This window comes from Falco peregrinus, chromosome 1, assembly GCF_023634155.1.
Source record: "Falco peregrinus isolate bFalPer1 chromosome 1, bFalPer1.pri, whole genome shotgun sequence".
NCBI classification, from domain to species: domain Eukaryota; kingdom Metazoa; phylum Chordata; class Aves; order Falconiformes; family Falconidae; genus Falco; species Falco peregrinus.
Window position 1 is genome coordinate 28955715 of NC_073721.1, and position 17997 is coordinate 28973711.

Below are 17997 nucleotides of genomic sequence, written 5' to 3' on the forward strand. Positions count from 1 at the left end.
TCCCTATCCAGCCCTCAGGCATGCACCAGCAGCTCAGCTGGAGCCTCTGCAACCGCAGAGGTTCAACAGCTAGCAAACCCCGCACCGAAGGTGCACTTGTTTGCTTGCAAGCAGGACGTGCTGCACTGCGATAAATCCCACCGTGCCCTCCGACGCCACACCTACACTGCAGGGTGGAAGAAAACCCAAATGCATGCGATGCCCTCCCCGCAGACATTGTTGGTCCCAGCTCAGATAGGCACATTGGCTGCTTCTAGAAGTCTTCAAGCATTTTAAAGCCTGTATATATCCAGGATATGTGTTTTTTTCCAATATGGATATATGAAAACCCAAGTGGAGCGCTTGCTGGAGCGCACTCAGCACAACCCTGTCACCAAAGCTTGGGAGGGGCCAGTGGAAGGCATTTGGAGAGCAGACGGTTTCTTGGGTGTAATTAACAGATGTTGGGGGATATCACCCCATTTCAGATAACCTGGAGATTCAGGTAATTTGGCCTTAGATAATCAAGGCCACACTTCATAGGAACAGTATCACAACTCCTAATGGCAGTGTTCCCCATGTGCCGATGCTACACCTCTTTGCACAAAAATGCCTTGTGAAATATGAACTAGCGGTTTGATATGTGTCTGTATTCTCTGTCAGCTTCCAGGCTAAGCTGCAGACTCTGTTTCTGATGCGCCACTTTGGCTGGCTACTTGGGAAATAGGTTAAGGCAGAGAAATGGATTGCAGCCCCAGATGCCTGGGGACGAGGCTGTCTCAGAGCTGACGGGCTAGGTAAGCTCTATTTTGAAAGTGGGTTAATTTAACTGCCATTCAACTACCATTAAATGATATAGGTTAATTTTATAGTCAGATAACTATTAAGAAACCAAAACATAAGGCAGGAAATGTCTCTGTGCATGCCAGTGGGGAGAGGTTTCCTCTGCGCTAATGCACACCCCTCCCCTTCAGCTCAAACCTCTCATCCTTCCATTTCTGCACAACCCTCACATTATCGCTTTTTTTTTTTAACCATTGCGTTACACACTATTGTCCTTCCTCCCCCTCTTAAGAGAGTCTATTCACCTCAAAAATTCACCTTGGTATCCTGGCCCACAATTATTTTTCTCCTTTGTTTATACTGTCACACATCTCCAGGCTAAGGGAAGACTAACGAATACAAACCTCACCTGACCACTGCTAATGTCCACTGAAAAAGGTCCCATCTCCCCCACACATCAATTTTTGTCCATCTAAGTGGCAAAGTGAGGCAGGGAACAACACCTTGCTTAGCATGTAACATGCTATCACCACTAATACACCCAATTTTCTTTAGGGTTATTTACCATATTTAAAGCCTCCTTGATTTTAGCAGTTTACGCTTTATACTTGGACACTGCAGTTAAAATGTACTTTATCTTCGTACAATTTTCCTTCCTGCAGCACAGCGATAGGTATTGTTTGTTTGTTTCTTTATACTGGGGACAAAACCCACCAGTTGCTGGTTTGCCATAAAGGGAAAAATAAAAGGAAAAAAATTATCAACAACAGCTTATGCCTGCAAAGGAACAGATCCTTTGGAAAAAGCAGAAGTGACTCATCACTCCTCGCATGCAGCAAGGAAGGAGCGAGCACCACAGACGGGCAGATCCCCCCCGAGATGCCTTCACAGATTGCCTCCCCCTGACTTCTGCACCTCCCTGGTCCCACTGTTCTGGCCATCAGGAAAACGAGTCCCTAACCTTTGCAGAGGAAACTAAAGCAATGATGACCCATTAGCACATGCTGCCCGTCAAGCACTCACGGATCTCCTCTACCGCAGACATTTTTTATCGTATTAGCAGTAAGTGCACTATGCAAACCCTGAAAGCTTAGAGAAATGAACTCATGCTTAACCACGTGGTGGTAACGAGACCACAGCACTAACGGAATGCTGGTATTTTTACTGTGCTTTATATGACCAGAGAAATACAGAAGGTGACCATCCCCAGAAATCACAGCGAAACCACCTCTGAAAAATCCTCCTTGCAGCGACTCACACATTTAGATGGCGACACCAGAGCCCAAACCATGCACACCGTGGGGATTTTTTTACCCACAAAAGGCTGAGTACCAGATTCCCTGTTGCCCTGCTGAGGCCTCTTACTACTTACTACTCTTACTAATCTTGCGAGGAAAGACCCTTTTTCCACTTGGGAGCTATAAAAGAACAGCCAAAACAGCCAAAACCCAAACCTGATCAATCTGCTCTTTGCAGCACTAAGCCACTACCTTTGTCACTTTGTGCAAGGTTACATTATTGATTTTAAGCTATGTTACTAACTATTATTCCTAATTTAATCATAACATCGTTAAAAGAGCCACAAGGTGTATTTCTTTTAAAACCAGAGTTATGCTGGTTTTGCTTTTATCCGTTAGCAATCCAGTCTACACTCGAACAGAAGTAAAGGCACCAACATAAAGACAGGTATAGACAAGAAGGCTAGAATTAAAAAGCAGTTGAGCAGTCACCCTTACTGTACACCCTTGTGTCTAGCTATTCAAGAAAAGCCAACATGAGTCCTGAAACAGGAGCTAAAATCTACTTTTTTTTAATGCCTCAGCAGAAAAGCTCCTTGAAGGACAGCTAGGCAGCACTCCAGTGAGCAGTGAGGTCAGGTAGCTGTCACCATGGTCCAAAAGAACTTTGTTATTAGTGAACACACTTCAGGTACCAAGTAAGCTGGTTTAGCTTTCCCATCTCAAGCTGATGTTCGATGGCTAGAAATCAGGAGAAAACTTGTATTTCCATACAGAGTACACTTGTTATGATAGCTGCTTATTCGAAACCAGAATTCTACAATGTCTTTTTTGACAGCCTCCTTTCAAAGTCAAATAGTTTGAAACCACTGCTAACACCTCACACGCAGCTACTTGCTTTAAAGGCCTGAAAGGCATCTGAGGAAGATACACCAGCTGTGACCACAGCACATCTGAAAACATGAAAAAACTATACCACCACTTTCACCTGAAGGAGGAACATGGCAGAAACCAGTGGATTCTCCAAGCAAGCACCTCAGGCTTAGATTAGAGCACAGGTCCCAGCACAGGTATCAGTTGTGTGTGTGAAAATACCTTCACACGTGTGGGGAAGCTCTTTGGCTTCTCCTAAGTGTCAGTTTTTCCCCTGCAGAGCCAGGGTAACTCTCAACAATTAGTGTCAGAGCCTTCCTCTAAAGCTCAGTGAGAAGGAAAGCACAGTCAACGGTTCAGCTTTAAGAAAGGAAACCATAAAAGCCCCTTTCAAAATCAGGAATGTCATTCCAAAATGAGTTAAGCAATCCCTACGCTTTATTAGCTGGGCAGGAGGGTTCTGGGACATGTGATGATGGGATCTTGGTGCACGTCAGCAAAAAGAGAAAACAAAAAAAACTTAGCAGGTGTAACAAAACTGCCTATTTAGCACGGTAATTTCTACGGTTTGCTGATAACCTTGCACAGACAAACCACTCCTCCTGCCGGCCCAAGGCTGTCCCAGCTGCGCCCGGTGGCAGGAGCCCTGCAGAGGTAGCCACCAAGCTGTGCTGAGCTGGCCCAGGTGACAGCAGAGCGGGTGACAAGGCAGGAGCCACCGCAGGGGCTGGCAGAATCGGGCTGCTGGGCCTGCCACTGGCTCTTGCACAGGCTGCGGTGAAGCCTCTGCCCTGTCCTTCGCTGCATTACTGCGGGCACTCAGTAGGCTGCAGCCTGAGACTCTGGTTGGTCCTTTGGGAAGATGCAGCTGTATTTTCATATAGGCAAAATTTGCATTTTCAGGCAGCAGTGCTTATATTTCTACGCTCTGAAATATACCTGAAGCGCTTCTAACTTTAGCTGAGCTTTTAAACAGTTCCTGGAGATACGAGCTGTAGCCATCTCATACAAAAATCTGCCTTTTAGTCAAGTGCATATGGAATAGACCTCCTGCAGGGCTGCATGACACCTGCAGAGGAGGAGGAGGCAAGAGAAGATTTTTAGTTTTCTTTCAAATGTGATCTGTAAATTTTGATACATTAAGAGTGACCTATAAAAATAAGATGCAACTGTTTTGTGCTCCCTCTTCATGATGCTAAACCAGAGCTTTTAAAGGTTGTGTCGTCTGGGGTCTTCAAGGAGGTGGGGAAGAAAGAACTTACTAATTCACAATTCACAAGTGCGAAGTTGTTCAGATTTCTTCTGAATTTCCTGCTAGACAACTGAGAACATCTTGGATTTTAAGTCACAGAGTTGTTTGCATCAAATGTACCATATCAGGGGAAACAGTACTCCCACAAATGGGTTTGCTATCTGGGATCCTTCCAGCATTGTAACATCTATTAAAGGGTCTAGAGAATAACTGTATTAAAAAGATCAACTTTAATTTCTTCGCTATCTTCACTGTATCAAACTCCATATTCCTGGATTTGCCCCCAACACTTCAAGCTCTGTTCCTGAAATGGCTTTTGTTCTGTGCCCTCTGTTCCTCTGTACAGGAATCGCATTCCTACACAGGTCCAAGAACCTGCTATTCATTTTCAGTTAAAACCACAGTTCAGCAAGTACCCACAGCTGGGCATCTGCCAGAGCCAAGAAATTAGTGCTTTGCTGACTCTTCTCCTGATTCTTCCCAAATCAGGATTAAAATCCTCTCCCCAGACCCACTTTTGTCACACCTCTAGGAAATTAGGGAGCTCAGCATGCTCAGGCAGGAAAACCAGTGGCGAACCGCCTTACTGGGGACACCCAAGCAATGGGGACACCTGAGCAAGCTTTGCGCTGCTGCTGTTTGAGCAGCCACGAGATGACGGCTCAGTTTTGGTTGCACAAGAAGATGAAATGGCGATGCTCAGCAATTTCCCGAATTAAATCAGCTTCACTCACAAAACTGAAGTTGATTTCCAACACAGGACCGTTTCACAAACCTCAGTGCTGAGGTCAGGGAGTTGCCTACTTTCAGGTCTAGTGCTAATCCCAACACTTTGCTGGTAGCGAGTGACCTGAGGTTTTCGGCTCTTCCCTTCGCAGAAGTACACATTTTCACCAACGGCGATCAGCAGAGGCTTCCATTTCACATCTGCTAGAGCATCTGGATTGCAGAAAGTGAACGAGGCGTATGTGGGGGTACAGTCCACTGCTGTTCCACGGAGGATGTGTTACTTCAGAAGGTGACCAGATATGCTCCTGCAGGTTCAGAAGAGGCAGCTGCCTCTTCCAGTAATGGAAGCAGCACAAAATGGAGCAGCTCAAAACCCATCCCAAGTCAAAACAAGCCGAGGTAAATTAGCAGTAGACTTTTTAAGCTAACAGGCCTAATTATGTTTCTTTTCTACTTCTGTGACAACGCCATGGATGCTTCTTTCTGGGTCTGGGTGCAACATCTTGCGCACTCTCATCATGATATGTATTTGTACTACAGAAAACAGCTTTAAAAGAAAGGAGCACCTTCTCAAATTCTTAAGGCTGAACAACTTCAGCTTAACAGTGAGAGACCATCAGCAAGTCCTCCAGGAAAACCAGAAAAACTTGGTATTTCTGATAATCGCAGAACTAAAAGTGTTGATTAAAAATGTTCTGGGAAACGCTTGCTGAGCGTAATACATCCTAAAGAATGGCAGATGGAAATATGGTTCATCACTTTTAAAGGCTATTTTCATAGATTTGACAGATGTATTCAGACATACCAAAAAAAATATGATAAATGCTAGTTTACAGCACAAGGCTTTCAAGCTATTTACACATAAAGACTCACTATTCCTGAGTATGTGTAAGATGCAGTCTCTAGTCAAACCAAGTTTTTAAATTACGAGAGATTTGCCCAGCAAAGCTAAACCAATGACCCAGCTACCTTTCCATTTTGCTTTTTGCTTTTAATACCAGTGTTAGTATACAAGGAATACAATAGTTAGTTTATAATCTAACAGTTATTTAAGTATCTTAAAAAAAAAAGGGGGGGGTGTGTGCACTGAAAAATCACGTTAGCAAACGCAAGCCTGAATTTGCCTACTTTACAATAACACAAGCTGAGAATGAACAGTTTCTCAGGAGAAAACAAACCTGGGCTAGAGAGTGTGCAGCACTGTAAGTTTTCCTAAAGCCAGGAAATCCCTATGCATCGCCCTCAAAATTATCCTAGGACCGAACAGAAAGGTTAGCAGAAATGCCTAAACTCACATGGGTTCCATTATACAGCACTTACTGTAACCTACTTTTTAGCATTCAGCATTTCAAGTATCAATAATGCATAACGTCAAAAGTAGTTCAACCCAAAGTACGGCCAAGAGCAAGTAAACAAGGGGTCTCAAACAAGGGCCAGTTGCAGCATGGCGTGCCTGCTGAATTTGCCTTGCATCCCTGTGCAGGGGGACAGCAGGAGAGAGTTGCTGGAGCTTTCCCTGTGTTAATCGGGAGCTGGGGACCTGCCCCCTCTGCAGAGGGAGAGCTGGTGGCTGCAGAGAGAATAAAAGCAACACCAGTGCCTACTGGTGCAAGCACGCAGCTAAGCAACCTCCCTCAGCCTGGTCCCGTCCTCTACAGTACACGACCCAGCTGCTCAAAAAAGCACTGCTCCACCATGAAACCCAAGGGACCAGCCAAACCGAACCCGCCAGGCAACAGCCAGGGTTCCCAGCCAGGCTTTTATCACCACCCTTCCTACCTTGACTCACTACTAAGTGCTCAATGAACAAGCCTACATCGCTCTTTCACCCCCTTTCCTGAGAGACTGTTTGTTCTTCACCAGATAAATTATTTACCATCAAAGAAATTAAGGTGGCCAGTAGGGAAGAGCAAATTAGAGTACGGGAGTTCACGAGACCGCGTTTCAGCTTTCACATGTATTCCCGACCCTGCTCCTAGAGCAGCTTTAATTGCCAATCCTATTTAGGACAAGAACCAAACAGAGTTCGGAGACTCTGAAGCTCAATCCTTCGGCCAGAGTTTGCTTTACCTTCTATTTTCACTTCCTCCCCTGCTCCTCTCAGTTTGTGACAGTTTGCATTCCGCATTAGTGCAGACATTTAGAAAGCACACTAGAAACAACAGAATTAGAACCCCTTAAAGTTTTTCACAACAAAATTTATTAGAAGAATAGTGGTTTTGAAAAGTCTAGCATCCAGTGAAAACTACCATACACAACGTTACAGCTGGGAATGTGTTTCCAAAATGACATGGTCAAATAATACAATGGAGCCATTAAATCTTACACATGCACAACAAGAGAATTAGCGCTTTGACATACAATGCAAAAAATAAATGGACCACATGAAATAAAAATTTAAAAGTACTTATCACATACATTAAGACACAGCTTATTTAGTCCAGTCAAAAAATCAGAACTGCATTAAAAAAAATTAATGTAGTGCAATCAAACCAAAAACCTTAATTTGTGATCATAAGTGCTCTACTACATAAAACATTGATCATAGCAAGGAACAAAAAATTCAAATCACACAGTACAAAAAAAATCTGTAAATAAATATAAACTACAGTACAAGAGAAATATTAAATTATACAATTCCGTCAAACTGTAAACAGTATATTGAAATGAGGTCCATAAGAGTAAAGGGGAGGGGGGGGTTCCTGTTTTTTTTCCCATGACACTTGAACTTCTAGAGGTCAGAGAGAAATGCCATTTTCCATACTCTTCAAAGACTATGGGTTACATAAATAGAAAGAGAAGACTTTTTAGATGTAAAGTGTCAAATAATGAAGCAGAGGTGTTGCTGACTTGCAACTGCCAACAGATCACTGCAAAAGCAGAACAGCAGATTTTACTTTAAAGTTTCACCTCCTCGCGAGCACAGCACAGGGGCCCGCCACTACAGATGTTAAGTGCCAACACGTTCTGAGTTAGAGCTCGGTATTTGAGAGGAGACACCTGCTGAGGGTCTGGTCCTACCGTTAGGTGGAAGCCATGACGTACACCGTTACCGACTTGGACCTCTGCTGATTATCTGACAGGTTTACACGCTTGTCATACGAACACCAACTTTGGCAGAACAATTACTAATAAACTCAAAGCACTCCCGGCCCATTGGTTTCCATCACAGTGGCCAGTGCACAGAATTCTCTAAGGACATTGCATAACTAGAGTGTAGAGGTCAGACAGCCAAGGACCCGTGCTTGAGGTTAGAAGTAGTTATGGTGAGAGAGAAGCAAGAGCCACGTTAAGATGCTGCCTCTGCCGTTCGCAGAAGCAGTTGGGAATGTATTTCACTTTTAGCTGCGCTGGCTAGTAGTGGCATTTAAAATATATAAGTTTAAGATAACATATATACTATATATGTATATAATATAATACATATTATATAATATACATAGGAATTTCTTACAATACATACCAGGAACCCCCACGCGATCTGCTCAGTAGTAATAACTGAATATACAGAATGCCACTATAAGTGTCTGAGGCACTGTGTGCTGGAGAGTAAATATGCAGCTTTAAAATCCGTTTGGCTGAGTTATACCTGGATACCTGAACTGAGTTTTAAGTTGACATTCATCAAGGATGTGCTATCAGCACGTCAAAAGAAAAGCAAAACAAAATACAAGTCACTGCTAGGTTTAAGAAGAGAGTACAAGTACCTGAATTGAGTGAGGATAGTGTGTAAACTGTCCCTGAGGGTTTTTAAACAGTGTGTGTACAAGTTGGATTCCTAAGAACATTAGTTTAAACTTACATTGCGGACTGATAAAATACCAATGTCTGACAATTTAACAAGTGGAGGTTAGAAAGAGTTATGAGCAAACACTCAAAACATATTTTATACATTTTAAAGCAGCAGTAAGCTGCTGTAAGCATACATCCCATCAGTACAAGCAACACATGGGACTCAGATAAAGGTTTCTATTTGCAAAAAGCCCATCATATATCGGTAAGTAAAGAATATTCACCTGCTAAATTAGAATGCACCTAGTTACAGACTAGCAATTCAAGATTAATTTTTTTAATCAAATACTTTGCTATACTTTGCTATTACATACTAAAATTCCTTAAGCTCACTAATGCTGGTATTCTAATCTATTTTTTTAATGTTCCCCCTTCATTTAAGAAATATACCATTCCACAACTTAAACATTAAGATCCATTTTCAGTCCTCAGATGTAAAAAGCATGTCAATGAGTTTATATTAAAAATTTACATGGTAAAAAGGCTTGAATTTCAGCCAGAGATTCTAAATACTACTCATTCCCTGAAGGCATAAGGGAGAAAGAATCCCTACCCATTTTTCTCATGATACAGTTTTCAAACTGAACATTAAACAATGGTCCAAAATGATTTTTCAGTTTGGGAAACTTCCCTTTCCCTACCCATCATCCCAGATTCCAAATATCAAGCCCTGAAATGGCCTATTGAAATGAATAGTTAAAAATATCAGGCATGTATATATACATCCCCTGCCTGAACTTGAGAATATTTTGTTGTATTAGTCTTTAAAAGACAGATTAGTCTCCCAAGAGAACTTCTGATCTGACCTGAAAAGCCGTTAATGATCCTAGATTGTACGTTTAATATATCTCATAACCTGAAGACCAGATTTAATTAAGACTCTGGCATTGTAACAGAAAAAGTGCTGCAGTTACTTATCCCTTTTCTGGTACTTTAGAATAGGTCAGACAAGTGCTTTTTATAGTGAGAGTAAAGTTTACATGCTTTCACGCAGGCGTAAAAAATATTATCTGCAAAAATAATTTAGAAATGTAGCACCAAGTAGTTGGTAAACTGTATTAGTAGCTGTAGTAATGTCCTCATTACTTCCAAGCAGGAAAAAGCATTGTTAGACTGTACTAGGTGATGACTATATAAATTGTTTTCTGATATTAACTTTTCCTGTTCCAGTCAGAATGAAGTCTGTGTCCTAATCCCTGCTCCATAAGGTAGAGTTATCATCTTGAGTCCTTCTAAATTATACTTACCAATTCAGTAGAGACAAGCACAGGGGCAAGGGAGGGGATGCTTGTTTCTGAGAAGGTGAATGAAATGCCCTGGACAGGCCGAAAAAATCCCTCCTCCAAATACGTTGCCCAGGAAAACTGATTTTGCAACTGGGCTAAGAGAATTTTGCGAGGATTAAATAAAGCTCTCTTAATATGAAGGTTTTCATGACAATACCTGAATATAGGCATAAATCGATAGGACATGAAGTCCAAAACTGCTGCTGTAACACTAGTATAGAGACTTGGCCCCAACCAAAGCAAGAACAGGAGAAAGGGAGAGAGATGGACACTGGAATGCTGTAACTACTTAACAGGTTTTTCTGGTACATGTGGAGTGGATCTACAGATCACTTTGAGTCCACAATATCTCTCTGCTTGGTGATCATCACAGTACATCGTATTTATCCACTAGGTAATTTGAAATGAGTAACTGCAGTGCCTATTTTATTTGCTACATCCATCAGAACTGCGTATAACTAGCAGCACACATTTTCAGGTTTCTGATGGTTTTCATTACTGAGTTTCCAATATAATTCGAGATCAAGTGGAAATTATAGTACCAAAACTAGCCTCAAAACAGTATTTTTTTTTTAGGTACAGCTTTTTAAACCTAGATTAGTCAACATTATCTACTGGTGCCAAGAAAAAGCAACATTGACCTAGACTGCAATTACATTTAGTTTCTGAAACGTTTGTGAGGAAAACCTAGAAGTTTCTGATCCTCATGAATATGAGGGAAACCACCTCCCTTCTACCTCTAACATTTGGCAGAGAACTTAAGCTATTTAAACTATTGTGACAAAGCTTTCAGTACAGGTTAATAATTTTGCCTTCGTAACAGTTTGGACTGCAACAAGTCTATGCATTCTTACACTGAAGTGTTAAAATTTTGTCTTCACTGAAGAAAGAGCTCTTTACATTACAGATGTAGCCACACTGTTTTTGAGAAAAAAGGGAACAGCACAGTGTTCCCTGCACTCCTCGGACACTATGTTCTTCTTGTAAGACTCAAGGACATCTTAAGAGCATTACTTCAAAGTAAACTGGAAAGAAACACATGGTAATTCCAGTTTTGCCTGTATACCAATTGTTGCAGATGATACAAAAAGCAATTCAACCGCAATTTAAAAGTTGTTCCAATCTACACAAAGCTTACTCAACCCTAAAGCCCCTGAATCGCTTTGCCAGCTCCTGCGAATCTCCAGGGGAAGGCAATGTACTCTCAGGTTTCCATGAAAGAAATATTTAGACTCAGATGTCGGCCTGCCACAAGACAAAGCACAGACCATTCCTTGTCTTCTCTTAACTGGTCTATAAACACATGGGCAGTTGCCTCCCATGTTTAGGAATACCCTTGAGCACTGCAAAGCTCTACAAAAAAGGTGGTACAGGAACTGCATGAGAACACCGAAGCTGAATGTGATCCCTTATTAGGGGCACTATTCTACCTGTACACCTACATTGTTAAAAATCATTTGTTTTCCAATTGCCATGAAAACTCAGAGTTTGACTTCAGGTCTAGCAATAGGGTTGGTAATACACGCATCAAATTATGAGTTCTGCAACAAGGAGAAATTAAGGGCATACCTGTATTGCTTATGCAACAACTTCTCCTGTGCAACAGGGAAAAAATGAGAAATTCTAACGGAAATTGTCTTGAGCCTTTAAAAAAAAAATCAGGGAATGACTGGAAAATAAAAGTATATTTTGACAGAAATTAAAACGAGTCCAGAAACGCATCCCTACAATATATAACCAGAAACGTTCAACTCTATAGCTGTACTCAAGCATTACGGCCACAATAATGCCTACAACACTGTGGAATGAGGATCCAGCTGGCTGAAAGTGAGGTAATAGTTTGTAATAGGTCAGAGTTCTAAAAAAGCACTTTTACATCTTACAAGTCCAAATAAAAAAAAAAAAAGGGACACATTTCATACATGTTGGGCTTTCTCACCAGAACTGTACGATAATTAACTCCACACCAGGACCCCTACCACACTAAGCCTTACTCATCTTCAATTATATGCTGCAGCAAAGATTTACCAAGCGACACCTAAACTTCAGTACAATATGAAACTTGATTCTTAAAACTTTATACACACAAAATATAAAATTACTTTTCTAGGATGGGGTAGGGGAGAGGGATTCTCCTTCATGATACTTGGACTGAAAAACTAGTTTTCAGAGACTGCCACAAATATTATTCACAGTTTCTTGCTGTCAGGCTTTTTCAGCTACATCAACGTAGTACACAACAATACTGTTAAGTCCAATAACTACATCGGATGGACATTCTCGGGAATAAGAGAAAACTAGTGACGAAAAAAACCCGAAAGGCCTCCTCCTAATGACATTTCGATTTCTACAGGGTTGCAGTTTGTCACAGGGTTGCAGTTTGTCTATGTTACACGTTAATGCAATCTCAAATAGCAGCAGGAGAAAGATTCTAAACCTTCTCTCCTGTCCAAGTGATCCAAGTAACATAAGCATCCACTTACCAGAAATAACATGAGAAACAAGGCTTTTGTTACAAAGACAGCAGTGAACCACACTTTCCCACACCAAAATATGGTCAACCAGGGATTTTGGCCATGCAAACTGCTGGTCAGCAGAAAATTAAGCATGCTAATGGACAAACATTAATTCCAATCATATATTTAAAATGATCCCAAATACTACTAGTTAGCTACACTGAAAGCGCCTGTAAAAGTATGTAGTGAAAAATGAAACAAAACATTAGTGATCACTGCAGCACTTAAGAGTGATACTAGTCTTACGTGATGAATCACCTCAGAGAAAATACATTAGATGGGAGTTTGAAACAAAAAGGTAACATTAAAAGGTGCACCTGAATATTACAGACTAAATTTACAAAACCTACAATAAGGTAAAATATATATCTTTTGAATATTCAGCAGCTTTTTTTTAAATTTGTTTTTATTTTTTGAGAGGCTCATGAAATTTTAAAAAGGGACCACTAACTAATCTCAACCATGCTTCACAAAACAATAATGGCTATTTCATATTGCAGTTACCAACGTAATGCAATTAGTGCTTAAAAAATAATCTACAATTTTTTTCTTTTTTTTCCTTTTTAAACAGAGACCTTTGGAGGAAATATGGTTGTTCAAAAGCTTCTCGAAAAAGAAAGATTACCTGAATATTAAGTTATCACAGATCAAGTGTTGTGTTTAAAAGCTTTGCAGACATGAGTATTACAATCTTCAGGTCTCAGGACATTTAAACTGAGAAAGTTACGTGTTTGGTTTGTTGTTGGTTTTCTTTTTAAAAAATCCACTTTCTAACCAAAGCAAATAAAGAGTACTCAACTTCTCACTATCTATTTACAATTCTTAGCCTACAGTCTGAAATGACAAGACAAATTCTTTTTTAAAACTGCAGCATTAAAGGGTAGGCACACCATTTTTCTGCTGCACGATTGTCACCCACTTAAACATACACATACAAAATATTTAGGTTAGTAAAATGAGCACTTCACATACACTACAGGGACAAGTTTTAGAAAACTCAACTCGTTGCTTAAATAAAGACAACTGCAAAAGGTTAAACCTCTCTGAACAGTAAAACTGTGTTAATTTTTTTTTTTTTTAATCTTGCAGCAAACTTTCTACCATAACCTCCAACAGCAGATGAAACCACACGTTTAACTGCGCCTTTATTGCAATCACCAGCTAAACTGGAACGTATTGCAGAGTTTATATACTGCTACTGAGCTTAAACTGCTTTAAATGCCAAGATGACAACTACAGAGCTATGAGGAACCAGGATTTTGAGTACTAAAACATATTAAGTAAACAAAACCAAAGTGTACTTGGGGCCAAATGCCCAGTCTGTTTTAAGAATGAGCAGTGCATATTTAAAACGACAGCAATGGTGTGCCTAACCTTTGAAAATATGAAGTTGCTGGGGAGGGGGAGAGGCTAATAGAATCAACTGTTCCAGAAGTCATTCAGCATCCCTAGGGCTATCTAGGCCACCCTCCCATGAACTTTGAGAAACCACTTTCAGTCACTGACATCACTTAATGCTCTCACACAAAAACTGCAATGTTTCTTTTGGTTGTGCAAATGGGAAAAAAAAAAAAAAAAAAAAAAAAAAAAAAGGTAATTCTATCTACCTTTTGCACAGATTAAGACCAAATTGTTTCTACCTGAAGAACCAGCAATTCTGATTTGGTCATTCTGTGGTAAGTCCAGTAAGCTCCACCTAGTTACTGACCACTCCTGCAGAAAGTATCAAAGATAAAGGTTCTGTACAAAACTTATCCTGGAACTCCATATAATCATAACAATATCATCATATTGAAAAAACTGGAATTGTGGTTTACGGAGTGCTTTTACGGTGTTTAAATGTTTATTCTAGCATGTGCTAAACCACTATCAAAATAGATTAAATAAAAACAACAACAAAAAAGCAGGACTTAGATTAAATCCTGCTACTGGCAACTGTAATATTTAAAAAGGAAACACCCATTCATTGAGTGTTCGACCCTGACAGTATTTCAGATAGATATGATGCAGAACCTGAATTAGATCAGGCTACCAGTGTTTTACTTCTTCCCTGAACATTAACAAGCTCCTTCACTAATGTGGATATTTGGGCAGACTACTGAGGTTGTAACGTTTGAAATCACTGTTTTGTGGGCTTTTTTTCTTTTTTTTTTTTTTTTCTTTTTTGCAATATCACAGTAGTTTGTTACACAAATCCCCCTTCCCCAGATTAGAGTCGTTTAAACTAGTTGTTGGAACCACATAGTTTAGTAAACTCAGAATCAAGTCTGTAAAAAGCATAAAGGTCACAAAGAACCATAGTTCTGTTATAATGAGGCATACCCTAATACATCATTTAGTGTACCCTGACTGCTCCTGACTGTGAGAAGCTTGTCTTCCGTGAGATAAGGCTACATCCTCAAGCAGGTGAGTCTAAATATCACCCTTCAAAAACATCAAACAAAATTACAGTGAAGGTAGTGTTACAAATAATTAACTGACATATTCTGAAGGTAGTGTATGTACGTTTTTCCCTCCCCTCCCCTCCGGGTGAGCACTAAGCAGGCAGTGAATGGTTAAGTATATTTAATTTGGAAAGAAAATAGTGGAGAGCCTAATCAGACCCAACTGATTATCCATCTAATAAACAAATCTCTGAGTTCAAGAGAGGTACCATTCCTAAATAACTTGATTTAGCTTAAATCTTTCAATCAACTGGATCAAAGAAAAGGAGGAGGAAAAAGATTTCCAAAACATTTTGAAGAATGACAGTCTGATTCTCATTCAAAAAAATGCCTGGTTTTAGGAGAGTATCAGTTTAACAAAGTGGACTTATTTCTATAGAAAGGCAGACACCAAAAATCCAATACCAGAAGTTCAGGCAGGCTCTACAGGCAAGATGTCCACTTCCACAGATCTGCATTCTTTGTGAGGTAACTCAACTCTCTATTACAGAGAAACAAGCAAAAGGCAAAAGAAAAAAACAAAAAGGGGGGGTGGGGGGTGGGGACCAACCCAAAAAAAAAAGGAAAAAAAAGGTGGTAGTGGGCAGGTGAAGGAGGGAAACTGCACCATACCAGGTTAGAAAAATTTACAAATGTGACATTCAGAGCACACCTTTCACCTGCGTCCACACAAGTCTATGCTAAACTGCAAAGGAAAGAGCATTGCAGTAAATAGGAGAATCAGGTGCGCTCAGTGGTGGTTGAACTATGCAGTAGTGCTCACCCAGTTTGCAAAGTAATTGGCACTCTACAACATCCCTACTCATCTTTCAATTCATTCGCACTTTGTGCTGCTTCTCCCTGGGGATCTAATTCAATCTTTACTGAAACATCCTGTCCCTCCGACCTCATTAATTTCATTTTTTTCTTTGGAGGGTTTTTCAAAGTGCCCAGCCTCTCTTTAACTTTGTACTCCAGTGTACTGTGGGGGATCCCATAAATACTCTGAGCTTTGGAAACACTCATTTTCCCGCTCATAACCACAGAGATTGCTTCCTCCAGTATCTCGCTGTTGTACTGTCTGTATCTCCCTCTTTTCTTCCTAGGTTGCTTGGAGCCAGGATCTCCCTCTTGATCTGAGGTGGGATATGGCTGTCCAGAGGTAGACTGCTCAGCATCTGAGCCCCAGGAATCTGGTCCAGCATCCAGCAAACTTCGCCTGTTTTGTTTTGGAAGGATAGCCCTTAACTTTTTGCTAAGCGCGCTCTCCGTTTGTGAACCCATTACCAAAGAGCTATAGCTGTACTGGTCGCCAGTGCGGGACTCCCATGAAAGGTCCATGCCTCGAACTTGTGGTATCTTTAAATCCACAGGAGATGAATGGCTCACGTCCTTTTTCCCATCCTGTTTAGTTTGAAGTGCCATTTTTTGAAAGGCAGAGTTTTCTGTAAGAAAAGGAAGGTCACTGATGTTGCTGAGTGCACCATTTCCCCTGAATTTCATGCGGCTGAAATTGAATTCGTAGTGTGGTTTTGCCCAAGAAGCCTCCCTGGATAATATTAAGTGCTGTCCATGATTCTGTAGTCCAGATGGCCCATGGCTGGCAGCCGTAGAAAACTGGTTTCTGCTCAGCAGTTCTTCACTAATCTGGAGTGATCGAGCCAGTGGTACTTTAAGAGATGTGGAGTGGCCATAACCTTCCCTGGTTCCATCCTGCAAGCTTCTTGGAGGTACCCCATCACCACTCTGTAGTCCCTCCGGATGGTGCTGGCTGGGTCTCCCAGGTCGCCTAATTGGATGGAAGGAAACTGATGTGAGCAGGACTTGCACAGGTAGGGAGGGATGGGTGAGGGGGCCACTCCTTTATTAGAAGGCCTTGCTTGGGTAACATCACTTTTTGTGTTATTTATTTTTCTCTAAATTTTTTTTATTTTATTTTATTATTTTAATTTATTTTTTTTTAAAGTCTCAGCATCAGTCAGTTTTAAAACTTGTTCACAAAAAAAGAGAAGCTTTTTGGGCAAAGAAAAATGAAACCTGTTGGCTGGTCTCTGGTTGGGTTCACAAATTCTCGGAGTAGAAAAGACTTCGCGCAAGCGTCTGAAAATAGCACCTTAATTACAAAGTAGTAATCAATCGCCATAGATCTACACACAACTGTGTTACTGGTGTGACGTTACCACTAAACAAGTACAGTAATAAAAGAGTAAGCCAAAGTGCAACATATTCAACATGCAAATATGACGGCCACCTGCAGTATCTACACATAGGTGGAAACCTTGGATGGTGTCCGCTTACATCATATTGAAGATTTGCTGCTCAGGATAAAAAAAAAAAATGCTTAGCAGGCCTCGAGAGTATTTGCTTGACTTTCATTAAGCACCAAATATGAAAGCTGGGATACTGCAGATCACAGAGAAAAACACTGCATTACACTAGACTTACCAAATTGCTCTCTTAATAACTAATTGCAAACATACATGTCCCTGATTCTCTTTTGATATATAGCATAGCTAGGAAAAAAAAAATCATAAAAAAAAAAAAAAAGATCTGTTCCAACTGTCATCCAGATCAAGGGTTAAAAAAGCAGTATGTATTTTTACCATTTTCCTTTTGTCACAAGTGTTCTTTCTAGGACACAAAGTACTACTACTGCAGATAAACACGTATATTTTAATGTTTTGCTTGCTTGCTTAGCCCCCTGTAGTCACTAAGTCACACTGGTTTCAAAATCACCCCCAAACCTTTCCACATTCAACATACAGATTAACAAAGAGACTAGTAAGCAATTCTACTTTAATGCTCTGGGACATTATATTGGTGTAAAGCCCTCTTAGTCAGCATTATTTAAGGATAGGATATGTCCTACTGAAAAAGCTACATTATTCTTTTTAACGTGACATTTGGATTTAAAAAAAAAGTCTTTAGAGAAAAGACATCCACTGAAAGGATCTGGCACATAACACACACAGTGCTTGATACATATGCTGCTAGCTTCTCTCCAGGATGGAACAGGTCACAGTTGAAGTGGGTAACAAGAGTCAACAAGGATTCAGAACAAATTCCAGAGAAATGAATGCAATTTTGCTCTTCCAGAGAACTCTCTCAAGCAATGTGCATTCTATG

The 17997-nt window shown here is 40.6% G+C and overlaps 1 protein-coding gene across 14 annotated transcripts in view; it reads right to left on the minus strand.

The window, feature by feature from the left end:
- Positions 1-17997, minus strand: part of LCOR (ligand dependent nuclear receptor corepressor) — an 81290-nt gene that overhangs the window by 12455 nt on the left and 50838 nt on the right. The window contains exon 7 of one of the 14 annotated variants that reach the window (XM_055790190.1): positions 7032-16660. The exons of the other annotated variants lie outside the window; for them this stretch is intronic. Within the exon in view, the coding sequence (XP_055646165.1) occupies positions 15691-16660 (970 nt within the window). The 3' untranslated portion in view covers positions 7032-15690. Of the gene's footprint in view, positions 1-7031; positions 16661-17997 lie in introns of those variants that run through there. 14 annotated transcript variants of the gene reach the window in all.